The sequence below is a fragment of the Uloborus diversus genome, chromosome 1, assembly GCF_026930045.1.
Source record: "Uloborus diversus isolate 005 chromosome 1, Udiv.v.3.1, whole genome shotgun sequence".
NCBI classification, from domain to species: Eukaryota; Metazoa; Arthropoda; class Arachnida; order Araneae; family Uloboridae; genus Uloborus; species Uloborus diversus.
In genome coordinates this window covers 109949590-109967873 of record NC_072731.1, presented here as the reverse complement: position 1 = coordinate 109967873, position 18284 = coordinate 109949590, and the positions used below count along the sequence as shown (strand labels likewise).

The window sequence follows — 18284 nt, the reverse complement described above, 5'->3', positions numbered from 1 at the left end:
ACTTGGAGGACATTGAGACCACGAGCATATTTAACGTCGCCCAGTCCCCTTTAATGACGACGGTGGGTCTTCGACCAGCGGGGATCGAACCGGAGCCCCTCCGGCCCCGAGTCCAATGCCCTACCGATCAGGCTACCACGGCCCTGATAGATATTTTAATGTGCTTAAAGAAATCAGAAATGAGGAGGTGAGCTAAACAGAAACATGCTTCTTCCCTTTGAAATGCGTTTTCTTTGTGTGTGCATATCAATGCACAATATATTTTATCTTTCTACTTATCTTCGTCAAGATTTTTTAGATTATGGGAAAAGAATGGCAGTATCATTTTTATGTCTTAATTCTCTGATTACTGTTCTCCACTTTATCTGTACTCTTGGAGTGTTACTGCCAGATTTTTAAAAGAAGTTTCGATATCCGTTTTTCGTTCTCTTCCTTTCTCGTTGGTAATTGGCTGGCCGGAACGAAACAGGAGACAGAAAAGTGGAAAGACGGGCTTGGGGAATAAGGCATACCAGGTGGGCATACCCGTGCCCGTGGAGCATGTGCACAAGTTTTATAAAGACATAAATAAACAAGGAGGGTATTTCCCGGTTTCCATCGTGCAGTCCGTTGGGTGACTCGCAATAAAGCATGGATTTTGATATAATTTTAGATTATTTGGGACATTTTGGAAAATTCCAATGTTATGTGATGCTTTTAGCCGGCATTGCCCAAATCTTTGGGGGAATGCATATACCTTCTAGCATTTTTTTAACTCCCATGGATATATCTCCCAAATATTCGTCAAGGTACTATTGTGATTTTATTATAATGTTGTTGCTGATTCAAAAGTTAGTGAATAATTATTTGAAAACTTTTCCTGGTTGAAATTCTAATTTCATATTTATATGTATTACATTTGAATGAAGTTGCAGAACTTTTTTGACTTAGTTGAAGAGAAAAAAAGGAAAGTAATAAAGTGACGATTAGATACAGGCTCTGAGCCCACCGAAACTGGCCATTTGTTGTTTCCTTTGAAGAGCAAGAGATATCTGAAAATTTTTTTCCCCCAATTTTAAATTAAAAACTAAAATACTACTGTTTGCTTCAAAGAAGCCTTCATTTAAAACACTCATTATGACTACTAGTAATATTACTGTTTTATGGCAACCAATTTTTTCTACTATGAATTTCACATTTAATCATTTAACTCCTTCAGTCGGAATTATGAAATATTTGACCAAAAATGTTGATATTTGGTACACAGTGTACTGTGGTAAAGGGTATCTTATAAACAAAATTTTGAGTTTATAGAAGAAGAATTAAAAGAGTTACGGCATGTCCAATATTTCAAACTTATATTTTAAAATCAATATTTCATATACAAAAACTATAAAACACCAAACAAACTTCATTATAAAATATTCTACAAACAATTATAAAATCTATATATATAAAAATGGAGTTTGGTAAATTTGTTCCCTAAGATCTCAGAAAGTACCCGGCAGATTTGGCTGAAACTTTCACCGTTTGTTCTTTTTGGTACTGGGAAGGTTTGTAGACCAGTTCGAAAAAAATCCGATTGATAGTTCCTTTTTTATTCTAATTTGTCCAAATTTTCGCATAAATGCCCCAATATGACGGTGAAAAAATACGTGCACATATTAAAATTATGTCTCCATCGAAAGCGCTTATTTTTCTGCTGAAGATGGCATCTGTTAGAAAGTTCTAAGTTGTATGAGAAACGAGTTATGAGCTTTTTTTGTTCCATGTTCGAAGGCTTTCCTCAACCCAATTCATTATTTAGTGTATAATCTCAACTCCCAGTTCATAGATAGAATTGTTGAATGTTTTTGTGTTTCGTCTGACTGTTTGAGACTTTTCTCAAGTCAAATCTTAAAGTAACGTTTTTTCCCCAAGATCGGCTAATAATAACTAGATTTGGCTGATTATTTTCCATCTAAACGGAACTTTAGTGTAATTAATGTTTTTTTTTTATTAATTGTGCTGATTGGATTTTTTAATCATTTTCCAATATAACAGCAGAAACCTCGCCAAAATTTATGCAGAAAGATTTCAGTAGCGGATGCATTTGGCAGTTTTTTCCACTGTCGCGGTTTTTGAATTCAAAGACTACGTAATAATGTTTGTCAGCTTTCACCATGCAAAGAAAATATCGTCAATCAAAGAATCTTTAAAAACTTTTTTTACTGTAAAATAATCCAGCAACTAAATTAGGCAAATCCATAAACAGCACAAAAACTTCCATTAATGTGACTTTGTGCACAAATTCAAACCATCGCCAAATTTTACTACTTATTTTGGAAACATTTCGGATGAAATTGTTTAGAGCCATTTTATGGTGAGCAAAAGTATCTTAGCATATGACGACAATATCTCTTTAACAAAAATTAGTAACATACCGTTTTACAAAGTAAGGAGGGGGAGCATTATCCAAGGTATCCCAAAACAAGTCGGTAACATTTTAAGTCGCACCAAGAACCCACAATAATTGAAATTTTCCAAAATAACTAAAGCAAGTTAAAGGGGATCACGGGCACGCACCTACATTTTTTAAACAGTTCGTTTTTTAATAGACATACAGAGAAGGTAAGACACCATGTAAAAAAAAATAAGTAACTGATAAATCTTTTTAAACATGTGAAGTTTAATTTCATATTTCGGTAATTCTTCAAATTTGTATACGCTTAAATTTCGTGTTTTCGTTTCTAAATGAATACTATTTTGCTCTTTTTACTTACTGCTACTTTAGTTTTATGAGTAAGGAAGAAGCTAGATTTTACCTCACGTTAAAAAGGTGTGTTTTAAGTTCTTTCACTTAAAACAGAAAACAAATGCAAGTAACGATTGTTTCTCATAATTATTGCTAACCCAGGCAACGCCAGGTATTTTTGCTAATATAATATAAGCGTTTGAAATGATTAATTAAAGATTATATATTTTTAAAAAAAATAGGAAAAAAACCTTCCTTTTCAGATGACAATCCATGGTTGGAAAAATGAGCCAATCTCTATCTCTCAATCCTTCTATGTCAGTGTTGTCAATCCCACAACAAAAAATTATTTCACATTTTATAATAAGCAGAATGTAAAAATTCAACTACAAAAAAAAAAAAAAAAAAAAAAAAAAATCAACTAATTTAAATTATTAAATGATTAGCAGCTGTTTAAAGTGGTTGTCCAGTATACCGGACACCAGGTCTGAAGGGGTTAATAGGGAGTTTACATGAGATTCGCAGATTTTTACCCGTCACTTTTTTTCTGAAGAACCAATATGGTCAATCCAACAACTCTGTTACGGAGCTGATGCTCTGACCTAAGTTAGACCATCTTTTATACATTAAAAAAATCATCGAAATCAGTTAACTAAGTGAGACTCTGTGAGCTAAAAAAAATCATGCTCACAGTATAAACTGATAACTACCTCTTTTTTGAAGTTGGTTAAAAATCAGTTTTGACTTACTTATATTTTAAATGTGCAGCATTCACTAAAGTTAAATAAGACTTAACAACAATACATACTCCTTTTGGTCACCGGAGCAGAATAGTCCGAATGTAGTCATAACCATTTGATAGAGAATTGAGACTGGAACAAGTTTCCTGAGAGATCAAGTTGTCTCCCTGTTGTCGTCCCTATTATTGTCGTTTTCTGTCCTGATTTTTAGAGAAGAACATTTTTAAGGGACTGTAAAATCCATCCCTACTTTCCAAAAGTAAAAAAAGGCTGGCTAAAGGGTACCATCCACCTTCTCCTCCTCTGTATTTCTGTTATACTTCACTTTTTTGATGCACTAGCTCTATGGCTAGAAACGCAATTTTTAATTAAAAAAAAGTCAGATTATTACAATATGGTGGTAATGGATGATTATAGATTAATCTATGTCAGTGATTCCTTAAGTTTTCCAATTCATGGCAATCTTTGAACTATTAGAATTTTTCATCTTAGTCTACCTCTATTATATCTATTGATACTATGGACATTTCATGGCCCCCCTCACCTCTTCCTGCAGCACCCACTTTGGAAAACCCTGGTTTATGCAATTTTATAGGAATATTATAATGATTAGTTAAGAAACTTTGTATAGAGTTCTGAAATAGGTTAAAATTTAAAATATATGTCTTGTATTTTACATTTTGCCAAAAACAGGGCCTGACTATGCTTTTTAAAGAAGTAGAGCAAAGTGCTACTGAACCTCAGGGTTGCCGAGAGCCACGGCAGGCCCCTTGTCAGTTTGGTCGGCGATCATACCTGCTTTAGAAATTATTGTTATGGTGTAAACTGTGGCATTAAAACTTTACAGGAGGCTTGTCATCTCAAATTTTTTTAGACTGCAATCTTGTATCCATAGGCGGATTTAGGACTGAGTTCCTGGGGGGGGCAGGATTTTTTTTTTTTTTTTTAGAGCAACATTTTTAATTGCCCGCCCCGACCATCTCTCCCATGTTTTTATCTGTTTTCTGTGATGCATAAGGCCTACTTTTTTATGTGTCGTTTTCATTACTGTGTGAAATTATGCTGTCCTTTTTGAATTGACCTTAAAAGAGAGGGAGCTGGTATTAAGAGAGTGACGCAGGGCTCCCTTTTAAGTGGGATGTAGAATATCTCCAATTTTAGGGGGCCCTGGGTTACTCCCCCGGAGGAAATTATGTAAAATGGATATAAAATTCTGCATTTTGAAGTCTTATAAGGGTTAATTGAAAATAATAGGCAAATATATATATTTTTTCTTTTTATGCTTTAAAAGTGCTTTGTGATGCAAGTTAATACTTTAAAAGAAATGATGCACAGATTTAGAGAATAGGTATCAAGAGAAGAACATACTACCCATTTGTACAATTCTTAATTTATACTACTGATAAGAAATAAAATTGAAGCACACTTTGCTTAGGAGTTTCAAAGACTTGTCTAATTATTTTCAAGGTTTGTTTGGTTAGATTGGGTTTTTGGCTTAAGAGCCCTGGTAGGCTATACTGCGCCAATTCTTTTCAGGGATTTTGGAACCTATGAATAATTTGCACTTTCCAGTCTCTGAAATTGAGTAGTAGATTATACAGTTGTACAGTATTGTTCAAACTTTGTAAGAAACGGTTATTTTAAGTTTAAAAGAAAAAATAAACTTTAATTTCTCATTACAACGTTTTTTTAATTATAAGTAGTGCAGAAAGCGAAAAGCAATAGGGGTGATGTATAATTTTTTTCCCGGGCTAAACAGATTAACAATATGCAGTAAAAGTAAGATAAAAGCAATCAATACAAAAGAATTTCCAAAATTCTGCATTCAGGATTAAATAAATAGCAAGATATGAAGCATGTGAGTCACAAAAATTTATTTCGAGTAATATGTTACAAATGCGAGAGCCATGCTTTTTACATTTTTGTTGCAGGATGTAGCATGGAGCTGAATTTAACACATTTTGGCATTCCTCGCCCTACAATTTGTTTGAAATTTTAAAATTTAAGGTTTGTAGCCACACGTTTCCAAATATTCAAGGTTTTCAAGTACTTGAAAATGAAATTAGTTTTTCAAGCACTTTCCATTTTTTTAAGGAACGAATCACAATTTTTTGGGAGTTAGGGGCCCACTTCAAAGCAGGGGCCCTAAGCTATAGCTTTTTTATCTTAGGCAAATCTGGCCCTGCATGTAATTCACTCTTACCTGCAGATTTTTGTTTGATTTTTTGTAATTTTAACGAAAATTCATCAGTTTTTACAGTTAAAGGATTTTTACAATTTTACCAATCTGTGTAAGGTTTTTATCGGTTTTTATCGAATTTCAGCAAATTTTTCCAAAACTTTTGATGACTGAATTACTCAGATTTCAATAATGACAATAACTGTCTCATTTAGACTTAGATGATTATGACTTACCTTAATTTAAACAGTATTTAGAAAGTAAGGAAAATAATACTTTCCCTCTTAAAAAGATTCAATTAATCAGAACGTTCAGATAACTGAAATTTATTAAGTTTGCGATAGTATTTGCTTTTCTTTCTCAAAAAAAAAAAAAAAAAAAAGACAAGCCGAAAATTTTCCAAGCGTATGAAGTACAGTTCTAACTATTAGTTTCATATATACAATTTTTTTACTTTAAAAAATAAAGAAAACACAGTTATAAAAACATTTCAACAGGTAATAATGCGATCTTACAATATTGTGAAAAACTTTCATGCCGGAAATATATCTCCCTCACTTTTTCTTTTATTCAGACGTTTTCCTTACTATGTATGATTCTGGAAAATCAGAAATTTAGTTTTGAACTGCTAGGGATTGAGATTCGCATCCCCCCCCCTAAAATATTAACGTATTGTTTACAGTGATTTTACGTTCTGTTTGTTCAATGGTTGGACAATTTTTTCAGTTTTTTGTTTCATTGTTACATACATTCGTTGAGTATGGTGTTAACTGTTACATTTGATAGTATTTTTCTGTACAAAAACCTTTTAGCTATGTACTTCTTTTGCAATAGCATACATTTCAAATCAGCCAATTTCATTTGAATGTGTGAATCCAGAAAGTTCTTCAAAATCTTTCGTCTGTAACAACCCAAAACATCTAGTTTTTGAAATCACGCAAATTAAAAATAAACATTCTGAAAAGAGAAAACAAATCATAATGAATAGATCGTTTTGTTAGCGCAAATTGAGGAGGGGGAAGGGAGGGTCCCCAACGTCAATTATTATAAGTGTTGCAGCTGAATGCATAGCTCGTTTAGCCTATATTTTCATTTATATACTTGCCGAAATGGTTTTCAGTTCAAAATAGTGAATTTAGACCAATTTTCAGTACCTCAGTGACAGCTGTGCTATTTGTATTTAATGTTCGGTTTTTTTCTTTTTCTTTTCTCCCTTCAGAAAAGGACATTGGCTATTATCTCTTCATTTTAATGGAACTATACAAAAAAGGAAAAATCATGTTTTTTTTTCTTATAACTTTTGCAAGATAAGTTGAACACACTGTATAAACTCCACACTGAAAGTGTATAAGTTGAACACACTGTATACACTGTATAAACTCCTCCCAAAACTGGGGGGCATTGCCCCTTATAAATCTACCAATGCTCTTCTGAACTATTCAAAAACAAAATATAATGATTTCTTTTTTAAATTTTTGGAAGATGTGTTGTTACTATATAAAGTCCTCCCAAGACTGGGGGGGCAATGCCCCCCTCTGCCCCCCATAAATCCGCCCATGCTTGTATCTATGTTTTTCAGAGTTGTGGTAAAAACTTGAAACTGCCACTCTTACATAGCTTCTTTGAAATTTTTCCATAGGTTACAAAAAAAAGCACAAAAATGGAATCATTTGTCACCTGGAGCAATGGCCCTGGCTTGCTCCCCCTAAATCTGGCACTCAGCTGGGCCAAAGGGTATATATTCAATATAAATTGTACCAAAAAACACGCAGACTTATTTGTAAATACATTAATATCCCTAAGCTAGGGGTGGGAATTGACCTCCCTCCCCCAAATGAAAGGGCTGGAAGACAACATTCTAAATTCTTTTTCCCTTTACAGAGGCTCTCGTTTTATTTTTGGGGGATTGCTGCACCTATGAAACTGTTTCAATAATATTACTGTCCTGCTTATAAAATAGAGCTTCCTCCTTAAGTAAAGAAAATAAGAATACAAAATTAAGTCAAAGATGTTGTATAATTTTTATTTGTTAAAAAAATATTTTAAGTATACACTCATAGTTCAAAGTTTTAATATTGTTTTTTTGTACTATGTTTTTTCAAAATAATCAAGTTGATAATTATTGCATCTATAACTTAAAAGTTTCCTGAGTTTTTTTGATGTTGAAGTGTTTTCAATGAAACATTTTAGACTCTGTAAAGAAATTTATTTTATTTGTTTCTTTATTCGAATATTGTTGATTAGTCGTGCTTCTGATAAGATTTTTCAGAACATCGCTGCACGGCGCCTCTCAGAAGTCTATTTAAATATCTGTAGCTGGTATTGCCATCTATTGGTCAATTACAGAGTTAAAATATTTAGGTATTTTCTAACGCTTAATCTATTTTCTAAGAAAACTGACCCTCTCGCTCATCGTCGATGAAAATTGAACTACCAAACTAAGATACAATGTTGCGTGCAAAATACGAAATTCTTCGTGAGTGAAAAGCAATTTCTCAATAAGTGGCATACGCATGTACTTAAACTAACTGTATGAAAGTAAGCAAAAAATGCTCTTTCATAAATAGCTTCCGAATAAAAAAAATAGTTTTTTTTTTGAGCAATCACGATTGCTTATTGTTCTTACTTGACCGTCCTTGACGTTACGCTGATTTTTCAGCTTAGACCAGGGCCGCAGCACCACCGTCCTCTGCAGGCACGGCTCCTCTGGTACTGAGCACTGTCCCCCGGGATTCGCTTCTCCTACTCGAAAGCGTCCATGTCCTACACACTTGCACGCTCTCACACATACACGCCTACGTGCATACACACAGTTCTATGCACACATGCAAGCCTACACAACACGCGCGTGCGCCTACACACACAACTGTACACACGTAACAGCCCACGTGATTGCGAATAACATAATTTGAATTCAAAATTTCAGAGTTCAAATTATTATTATTTTTTTTATTTCATATCTTACCGTGACAGACAATACTGGTCTAGGTTAGAGGCAAGGCCTGATTTCTAATTTAAAAAGCTTGGCCAGAAAAAAATTTCGGAAAGGGCTAGTGCTAAGAGAAAGTTCCTAAAAAAATAATTAAAAATTGCAAACAAGTGAAGGAACTGAGATGCCGTGAGCCGAAAATAACCCTTAATTATTATTTTTTGTTTATTTACGAGAAAGTTATTTTCCTGGCACCCCTACACTTCAAATTCAATTTTAGTTAGTTTTTCAACAACGTATCGTTGCGCTATCAATTTGACGTCATATGTGATTCTGCAAACATAAATACCGCTACATTTTACATATTTCTATGTTTATTTTACAAGTGCAAACAAATGTTTTTAATGATCTCTACTGTGCTGCCTAGAAAGAGGCATTTTCGTCTCATCTCAAACGATCATAATTTCACCTTCATCATTTTAAGCTGCCATTTTCGGAATTCTAATAACTAACGCTCTTTTAGCAATTTATGTTATCACTTGATACTCACTCACAGTTATTAGTTGAACAAAATTTCCGCATAAAATAGGAATTAGAAGCACAGAGTTTTTGTTTTTTCATTCAGTAACGTAGGAATTTAGCCTGTTGTCATGAAATATTTAAAGGGAGGGGGGCGGGGGGACGAAGTAGTTGCGGAATCGCAATTTAAGCAGACAGTCAAACGTCTGTTTGTGTTGGCCGTCAGTGTTTTAATTATTTAAATATGTTCGAAGATACATGATATTGTTTATTCCTTATGCAATATCAAACTATCAATTACTTGCAGAATTTGTTACACATACTTAATATATACATATATATATGTATACATATACCTATATATATATATTTTTTTTTGTGAAGTCGATAGTAAACAATGAACGTAATACCGAAAATAGGTTCTTTAATCAACTTTCAAATGATGAAAAAAATAGTGATAAGCTGATAAATATCTATTGTTTCCTTTGTTTTAAAGCATTGTTAGCATTACTCTCTGCCGTCCTGTTGAGCTTAATTCTTTTAGCGATGGATTTTACCAAAGTACTCGAGCATTTAGGACATTTTGGAAAATTCCAAATATTTGTATATTTTTTAGCGTGTTTAGTGCAAATATTTGTAGGCATTCATATGCTTGCTAATGTTTTTCTAATGAGTGAGCCTAAACATAGGTAAGTCCTTTTTTTTACATCTTTCGAGAATCTTTTTATTTACAAGCAATTCAATTTACTACAATTTATGCATTGCAAAATTTGCAAACAATCACGTTAAATTTTTGTTAGTTTTGGAGTGGGGTTTTATTGGATTTTCTTTTTTTGAGAGCTTGAATAACTTATCTTTGTGCTTAAATAACTGAGTTATGTTTTATGACATTACTGTTATTTAATTATAACTCATGTTTTTTTTTTTTTTTTTTTTTTTAATCGCTTGTGTACATTTTGTTTCTTCAGCTCCTGAAAGTTTCTAATTTGCTTAATATTTTTTTCAAACAAAACGACTTCTCTTTATCATTTTGTTACCTGTTTTATTTATAATGTGACTATATCAAAGAGCACATAACCTAACTTTGCCCACATACCTTGAGGTCCTTTTGGCTCAGGGGCTAAAGCGCTGGGTTATTATCACAAAGAGCCGGGGTTGAAACCCACCCACGGATGTGGGGTGTCCCCCCCCTACCCCCCCAAAAAGAAAGTCGACTTTTCAAATTGCACACCCTTTTATATTTTTTCTTAAGTCGAAACAATTGCAGAAAAAGTTTCATTCAATTTGATTAATGTTAACCCATGTCAACTTGCGCCTGAAAGTGTGAACCAGCTGTGTACTAGGCCAAATCGAATTGCAAAAAACTTTTTTTTGGAAGTACGAAATTTAATGTTGATGAAACTTTGTCCGTATACCGTAAAAATATTTATCCAAATTAAAAAATATTTAGGTGTCCAGGGCAGGAGGCTTGAAATTTGTAATTTTCTTCAAAAAATAGAATTTTTTCTATGGGTAAAAGAAATGTAAAGTAAATTTTAAGAAGTTATCAAGCTGAAAAATACAAACAGTTAAGTCAATAATTAGAGTTAAATAGAAATTTTCGATCTCTTGCAGTATTTAAGTCTCCCAAATTGTACCAGGGGTTGATCCAGGTTTTATTTTTTTGGGTCCTCATTTTGTGGAAAAGCAAAATATTTTTGTGAATTTTCTTTATTTTTGTGAAAAAGAAATTATAGTGACTTTCTTTTTCTTTCCTGGAAGAAAGTTTTTTCAGGTAAAAATTTAAATGTATGAAACATCGTTAGTATAACAATGTTTTTTTTTTCTCAGAAAAAATTCTGATATACTTTTTGAAGAGCATTTTTTGCTGAAAACCCTGACTTTTCAGTACCAAATTCGATCATAGTTGAAATCCATGACTTTTAAGGACACCCAGTAAAATATATGTATTCAGTTTAGAAATATTTGGTCTTAAAAGCAAAATTGCCCTTTCAAAGTATTAGCGACACATTCTTCCTTTGTTTAAAATAAACTAGACTTAAAAAACTTAGTGGCGACCACTGTCATCACGTTTTGAAATATGAAAAGAGAGGGAAGAGGGTGTTAGTTTTTACTACTTCCAAAATAATAAATAAATAAATATAACCTTGCACATTCTAAAAGAGAATTAGTTCATACCTATTTATTTACAAAAGCATGCATTTTGGAAAATGCAAGTTAAAATAGATTTTTGAATTGTTTCAAAATAAATAAATAAATGAGAAGTTGGCAGGAAACTGCATTTTAGATGAAATATTTTTTTTTTTTAGTTCATAGCAAAGCAATGAGGATCAAATGTAATTTTGTACAGATAAAATGTTATTTTTCAGGAAATTAATCAGGGGTCTGGCCAGGGGAAATTTGGGTCCATTAACGGATCCTTCGCAAAAATACGATCACTCAAAACGGACCCTTCACAAAAATACGATTACCCAAAACGGACCCTTCACAAAATTCCGATCCACCAAAACGGACCTTTCACAAAATTCTAATCAACAAAAAAGGATCTTTCACAAATCATTTACTGTAAAAGCAAATTTAAAATCAAAATAACGGCTAATTTTTCAAAAGAAATGTCTGCATATTTCTGTGATGCTTACTGTTTCTTTTATCACAGCAGAATAAAAATAGCCTGCAACGATGTTGTTGTTATAGATTTTTCTGAAAATGTTATGGCCTCTGCATATTGATATTGCTGCCTCAGCACCTTTCTCCCTCTGCTCTCAATCTAAACAATAATAACACATATCAGCGAATTGAACTTAATACTGCTAACAAATAGAATAGCTATAGGTTGGGGAAGAAATGTGATCGCTTCAGATATGGTTACCAACTATAAAATTAACATTAACGCTAAATAAAATAAACGTCTAGTAAACCTTTCACAGGGACTTGGAAAATATTCCTAACATTTTCCAGCTTGGCAATTTTTGTGCTTTTATGGTGTGATGTTTTAACGTTATCTTAAGAAGAAATTATATTAGTTTTGAATTTTTTATGCTAACAGGGGTGCTCGTGTATCGGTTATAAACCGGAATTCCTGTATTTTTTTCCTATGTCCGTATCGGGAATCTGGTATTGTCCATTGTTTTACATTACCCCACCTCCTTTTTTTTTTTCTTTTCTAGCTTCTTCTTCGGCGAAAATGTCGGTGGTTATCAATAATATTCATCATGTAAACCTTTTAAAATGCAATTCTAAAATGTTTTACTTAAATAAACTCTTTTATTTGCTGTTTTTCACTCTTGATGCCTTCATTTTGAAAAACGCGATCTCTTTGCATCCGGTATGACAATCAAATCTTACTCATTTTTCATGCTAACTAAGCTTTGTTACGAGGCAAATAAATAAAAATTCTCATTATTTTTAGTGAAATCATTAGTTTAAGCAGAATTTCGTGTTCTTTTAAAAGTGTCAAGACGGTTCGATGGTTTAATTTTATTTTTGCTTCAACTATGTCGATAGACATTATCAATATGTTTATCATTAACCTTTAATATGCAATTTGAAAAGATTTTACTAATATAAATTCTTTTATATTCCGTTCTTATACTTTTGATGCCTTCACTTCAAAAATTTCAATCTTTTTGCATCCGCTATAGGAATGGAATTTTTTGCATTTTTTTAAAATGCTTACTACGCTTTATTCAGAGGTAAACAAATAAAATTTATACTTATTTTTGTTAAAATTACAAATTTAAAACGAAATTTCGTGCTCTGTAAAAATTTCATGCGCCAAAAAGCTAAATACTGAACAACTGCCTGATTTTTTTTTTTTTCCAATTATTTTATGATTTTACTCTTTATACAAAATCTTCAGAAAAAATTTCTAGTACAATTTAACAAGATGTGGAACGGTATATAGATACTGATACATCTAGGTTGACCATCCGCTGGAGAATGATACCTCCCTATTGCTATGATAACCTTCGAAAATGCCCTAGAAAAGACAAAAAATACTGCAAAACTTCCAACAAATTATTTCAATGATGTAGTTTGCTCCATGAGCCTCCCCCTCCCCCAAACGCATTTATTAATGTTTATAAATTTAAATTTTTCGTTTTTACAAAATAATTTTATTTTACAAAAAAAAAAAAAAAAAACAATCTTTCATAAATTTATTATTTATTTTTTTTTTTGATTTTTCACAAAAAAATTTTGTTTTTCAAAAAAATATTTGATTTTTCACAAAAAACGGACCCTGTGAAAAACCCTGGACAGACCCCTGTTAATTAACTTAAAATAAAAGGTTTACATTTTATGTTATTTTTCAATAGTTAGCGTTGAGATAAGCGTCTAATTCCGTTTTTGTAGTAAACTTGGGTAACTTAAGGTCTACTCGATCTTGCGGATAGCCAAACATGGTGACTATGCAAAGAAATTAAAGATAATAGATTTTTGAATTTGTTGCACACAAAAGTAATTATAGATAAGGGGAGGTGGGGTACATTGGTCCATTTTTTTACTTATCATTTTTTATCTCGTCAAAAAAATTTAATGATCAGTTCGATTTTCTACAATAACTTTCACTAAACACTTCTCAACCCCGCAGATTTTTTTTGGAAGTGTTGAATTGATAATCTTTTTTTTATATTAATTTTTTAATAGAACCTTGTAAGGTGGACCAATGTGCCCCACAGGTGGAATACGTTGGACAGCATAACTCAAGCAACATTTGTTATAATTTTAGTGATAAAGACTTTTAAACTTTATAACTACTTTATTCTCTGTTGTGTGTAGAGTGAAAAATATTTAGTTTAAAGATCAATATAGCATATTAAATTGAATTTTTGATAAATCATCTTTATTTAAAAACAGCAATAAGCATTCATTATTATCATTAGTACACAACTATTTTTTAAAACTCAAAAGAAAAATCATAAAATATTGTTTTAATTATTGAGATTTAAGAGCAAAAAAAGTTTTTAAATTATGTGGGGTAGGTTGGTTGAGTCCAACGTGCCCCACAAAGAATGGACCTACCTACCCCACCTTCTTGGTCTGAAAAAGTAATGTCATAATTTTTTCCTTTTTGATAAAAAATGAAAAAAATGCCAGTTAGGCTTATATTGAACTAAAGGAACTTACTTTTAGAAAGGGGTTCAATTTTTTTCCCCCACAATCTTGATGAAAACCATAAAAAAAATTACAGCTCTCTGAAAATTACTCAGGACTATTGAAATTACACTTTCTGGAATAAAATTTGTTCAATATAACTGTACCATGTGGTTTCATTATAGAATTTGCAGGACCATAGGTGCTATTTGTTGGTCATAAAATAAAATATATTAATAGTAATAAAATAATTGAGACCGGTCCAACATGCCATGCGGTCCAACGTACCCCACCTCCGCCTAGTTAAAAATTCCATGAAAACTTCAATTTAAATGAAATAGTCAGTTTTTAGCACTTTAGTGTATAAAGCAATGAAGATAAAGTATTCTATAGACAAAATTTGAAGGATAAAATTTTCAGACACCGAAGAGTTCCTATTTTTCCTACTTTTGTGAGCTCTCTCCTTATTTTCCTACTTTTCCCTTTTTTTTCCTATTTTTCTTTCTTTAGTATAGCACTTCTAATTGTGCATTGATTCTTATTTTTACAATGCCACACCGATAATTTTCTACATGTTTCAATTTTGAAAAGCAAAAGAAGCAAGCAGATCCTGAGCTTTTCATTGACTGACTACATTAATTTCTCTAAGGAACGCTGCTGCGGCGGCGTTTGCGTATTTAAAAGTCAAATTTTCGTGACTTTTTTGCCGTTGAGGCGTTTATGATCGACTTTTCTTTTTGCCGCCCTGACTTCAGTCCTACTGTATTAACGAAACTAAAAAAAAATTAGATACTGGCGCATTCTGATGCAATTATATATTATTTACCTGTCAATCAGACGCTTTAATTAAAGTAAACGGCCGACTATTCAAAAAATGCGGGAAAAACCGAATTTCCTATTCGCCAATTTTTTGTATCATTACAAGTGAAATTGAGCTCTATTTAAACAAAAAGGCAATGTAAAACCTTAAAAGGAACATAAGGAAGCAAAAAATGAAAAACTTGTGCACTGTACATATTTTATTGATGTTAGTACAAAATAAAAGCGACAGTTAACAAAAATTCACAAAAACGGGCCACTTCAAAAATAATCGGGGAAACTAACTTTTATCCTACATAAATATGATTATTGTTCATTCTAAATTGTAAACATAATTATAAAATTTATAAAATTTCATTTTCTTTCCTTGCAAAGAGTGTATTTGCAAAAAAAAAAAAAAAAAAAACGGCAAAACCTGAATAGGCAAAACGTTTCGAATTTTTGGAGAAAAATCGGAAATCAACTTAAATGCGATATTTTGTTTTTATTTCTTCACATTTTTAAAAGTTGGGGGATAGAGCCACAAACTAATATGCATTTTTTTTTCTTTTTAATGGATATTTTCTACTCTGATATATCATCAATATAGAGGAGTTGCTCATCATTTTTATCTACTGTGTTTATGGCAATGCAAAATTTCTGAGCATTTAAAATTCTTTTGACAGACTCTTACTCTTTTCGGAGTGCAGCAATGCGGCATATCTACTGTAAGTTATTGTACTTAGTGCGCATGATCAAGGGGGGGGGGGGGAGAGAAAGATTTATGCAGGCATTTGATGCCAGGCGCTTCCCCCTTACTCTCAATTTCGTGAACAATTTCCGAATAAATATTTTTGTTGTATGGTGAAGACAGAGGAACTGCGTGCTTTCCCTTTTATGCACAGAGAAACATTAGTAACTGATCTTTATCTTTGAATAAGAAGGTTATGTTTACCATGCATGGATGTTTCCTTTTTTTTGTGACACATTTTGGAACAAGAAGGAGGTAAAAATCATCAAACCATTAAAACAGTATTCGTTTTTATTGCTTGATTAAAATTAGAATTGGCCCGTCACATTGATGCCCTCCCCCCCCCCCCCCCCCCCCCGTAGGTGGTTAGCAAAGGATGTATACTGAATGCAAATTTTATCTGAAAACAACAAAAACTGCACAAACTTGTATAGCTAAGCATTAATCTTCCAAAGCCAGGGAGGGGAGAAATTGACCCCCATGAAACAAAAATGTATGTTGAATGCTAAAAATGCATAACATAGTACAAACCCTTTAGTTGACTTATTTCGTTATTTATTTAGTTCTATTATTTTACTATAAATTTTATGTCCCATATTTAACCCATTAATGCCTGACATTTTTTTTTTCAAAGATTTTTTGTTTACGGGTTGCAAATAGTGTTTAATAGACAGGAAAAATAATTAAAAAAATCTAATGCAAAAAATAAATGTTTTATTAATAACAGAAAAATTGTCCCTAAAAAGGGACGCTAGGCATCAGAGGGTACATGCTTTTTCAACGACAAATATTTTTTTTGCCGACGATTTAATACTTGAAAAAAAAAAAAAAAACTTCCCGACTTTGTCATTTTTGTTGAGTTTGGTGTCAGTAAAATGTAAATACTGCATAATTTGCTCAAATCGATTTCTACTCATTGCAGAACTAATTGCTGTGTTGTTGACATCAGTTGATGGACTCCAGTAGAGTCTCCGCTGGGGCAAGCATGCATATCCACTTGTTAATAGGATAGCCAAGAATAAACGCAGCTCCTCTCGCGTTACAGAAGAGGATGTATTATTTTTTTGTCGAGCATAGAGGGTGCTCTGAAAAACAAATTCATCCAGTATTTCATCTGTAAAAAACTCTTCAAATATTGACACTGGTGTCCATTCAACATTCAAAAAGCTTCGTGTTTCCACATTCCATACATTATTATTATTTTTTATTGATGGATATATCTTTCTTAACCCAATTTCTTTCTGTATTTTTTTTTAAATTTTTCTGCGTTTGCTTGGAAGATGCTGCTCAACATCATCACTGTCACTTGACTGACCATCTCCAACACATTCTACCTTACCCTGAATAACTTTTCTAATGGTCATTGTAGCAGAAGATTTCAACTGTTGACTGATAATTGATTAACATCAACTGAGTCGTCCGGCCCACTGTATTCGTCAGTAATTTCACTAACTTGTGAAGGTGGACAAATGCATATATCAGCCTCCTTGAATTCTTCATCATCAGAGAGCTGTTCCAGAAGTGCTAAGGCTTCTTCAACAGTCAGACAAAACAATGAGAAAATCTCAATGAGTTACTGAAAATTATTAATGTCAAAAAATAACTCAGGTTTCAAAGAAGTTAATTTTTGAAACAGTTAGCTTTTCAAATTTACCTAAGTATTTTTCGAAATTGCAGAAAAAATTGTTACTGAAATATCTTTAAAAAAGGTAGTTTTATTATTAATTAGTCTTTTTAATTTTTAAAAATAAAACATATTGCCTATTTTTTAGTCTAAAAACATTTAATAACTTCTTTTGAGGCCAATTATGCATTCTAAGCAAGAAACTAGCAACGATTCAACAATGCAGCCTTTACTGCCTAGCGTCCTTTTTTAGGGACGCTCTTAAATTGCTATAAAATCCATAAAATTTTTAAAACCTACAAAAATGCAAGAAAAGGTAAACTGAAATATTGATCAAAAGTAACATATGTATCAAATACAAATTGATTTACTTGTTAAAAATTTTGAAAACTTACTTTTTTGTTCTTGACATTGTGAACAATGAAATTCTTCACGAAGATCATAACAAAATGGTTACAGAACACACTTTATAACGATTATGTGCTGCCGTCTGCTAGTAACGAATTGAAACAATACTAAAGTAATAAATGAACACAATTATTGAGTTGAAATGTTTACTTTTGGGAAATTGAGACACAATTTTTGGACCGTCCCTAAAAAGGGACGCTAGGCATTAATGGGTTAAGAACACATTTATTTTAGTTCTGCATTTTTAGTCGTTTTCCTTTTTTTTTTCAAATTTAAACATCTGCCTCTGTTTATGCAAGAATACATGATTATTTTTAACTAAAACAAATTTAATATTTGTTTTGCTTTTGTATCATAGTTTATGATAACAGGAGCTGAAAGTGTTAGTATTTTTAAATGATAAATGGATGCTCTCCAAAGAATGTTTTCGTTTTTGACAAAACAAATCTTTAACAAAAATGGTTTTATTGCACCAAAATAGGAGTTTTATTATTATTATTACTATTTATTTATTTATTTTTTTTTTGTG

At 32.2% G+C, this 18284-nt stretch overlaps 1 protein-coding gene across 1 annotated transcript in view; it reads left to right on the top strand.

Moving 5' to 3' along the window:
- Window positions 1-630: 630 nt before the first annotated feature.
- Window positions 631-18284, top strand: part of LOC129224099 (organic cation transporter protein-like) — a 76335-nt gene continuing 58681 nt past the window's right edge. The window contains exon 1 of the mRNA XM_054858546.1: window positions 631-788. Coding sequence (XP_054714521.1) covers window positions 631-788 — 158 coding nt within the window. The remainder of the gene's footprint in view (window positions 789-18284) is intronic.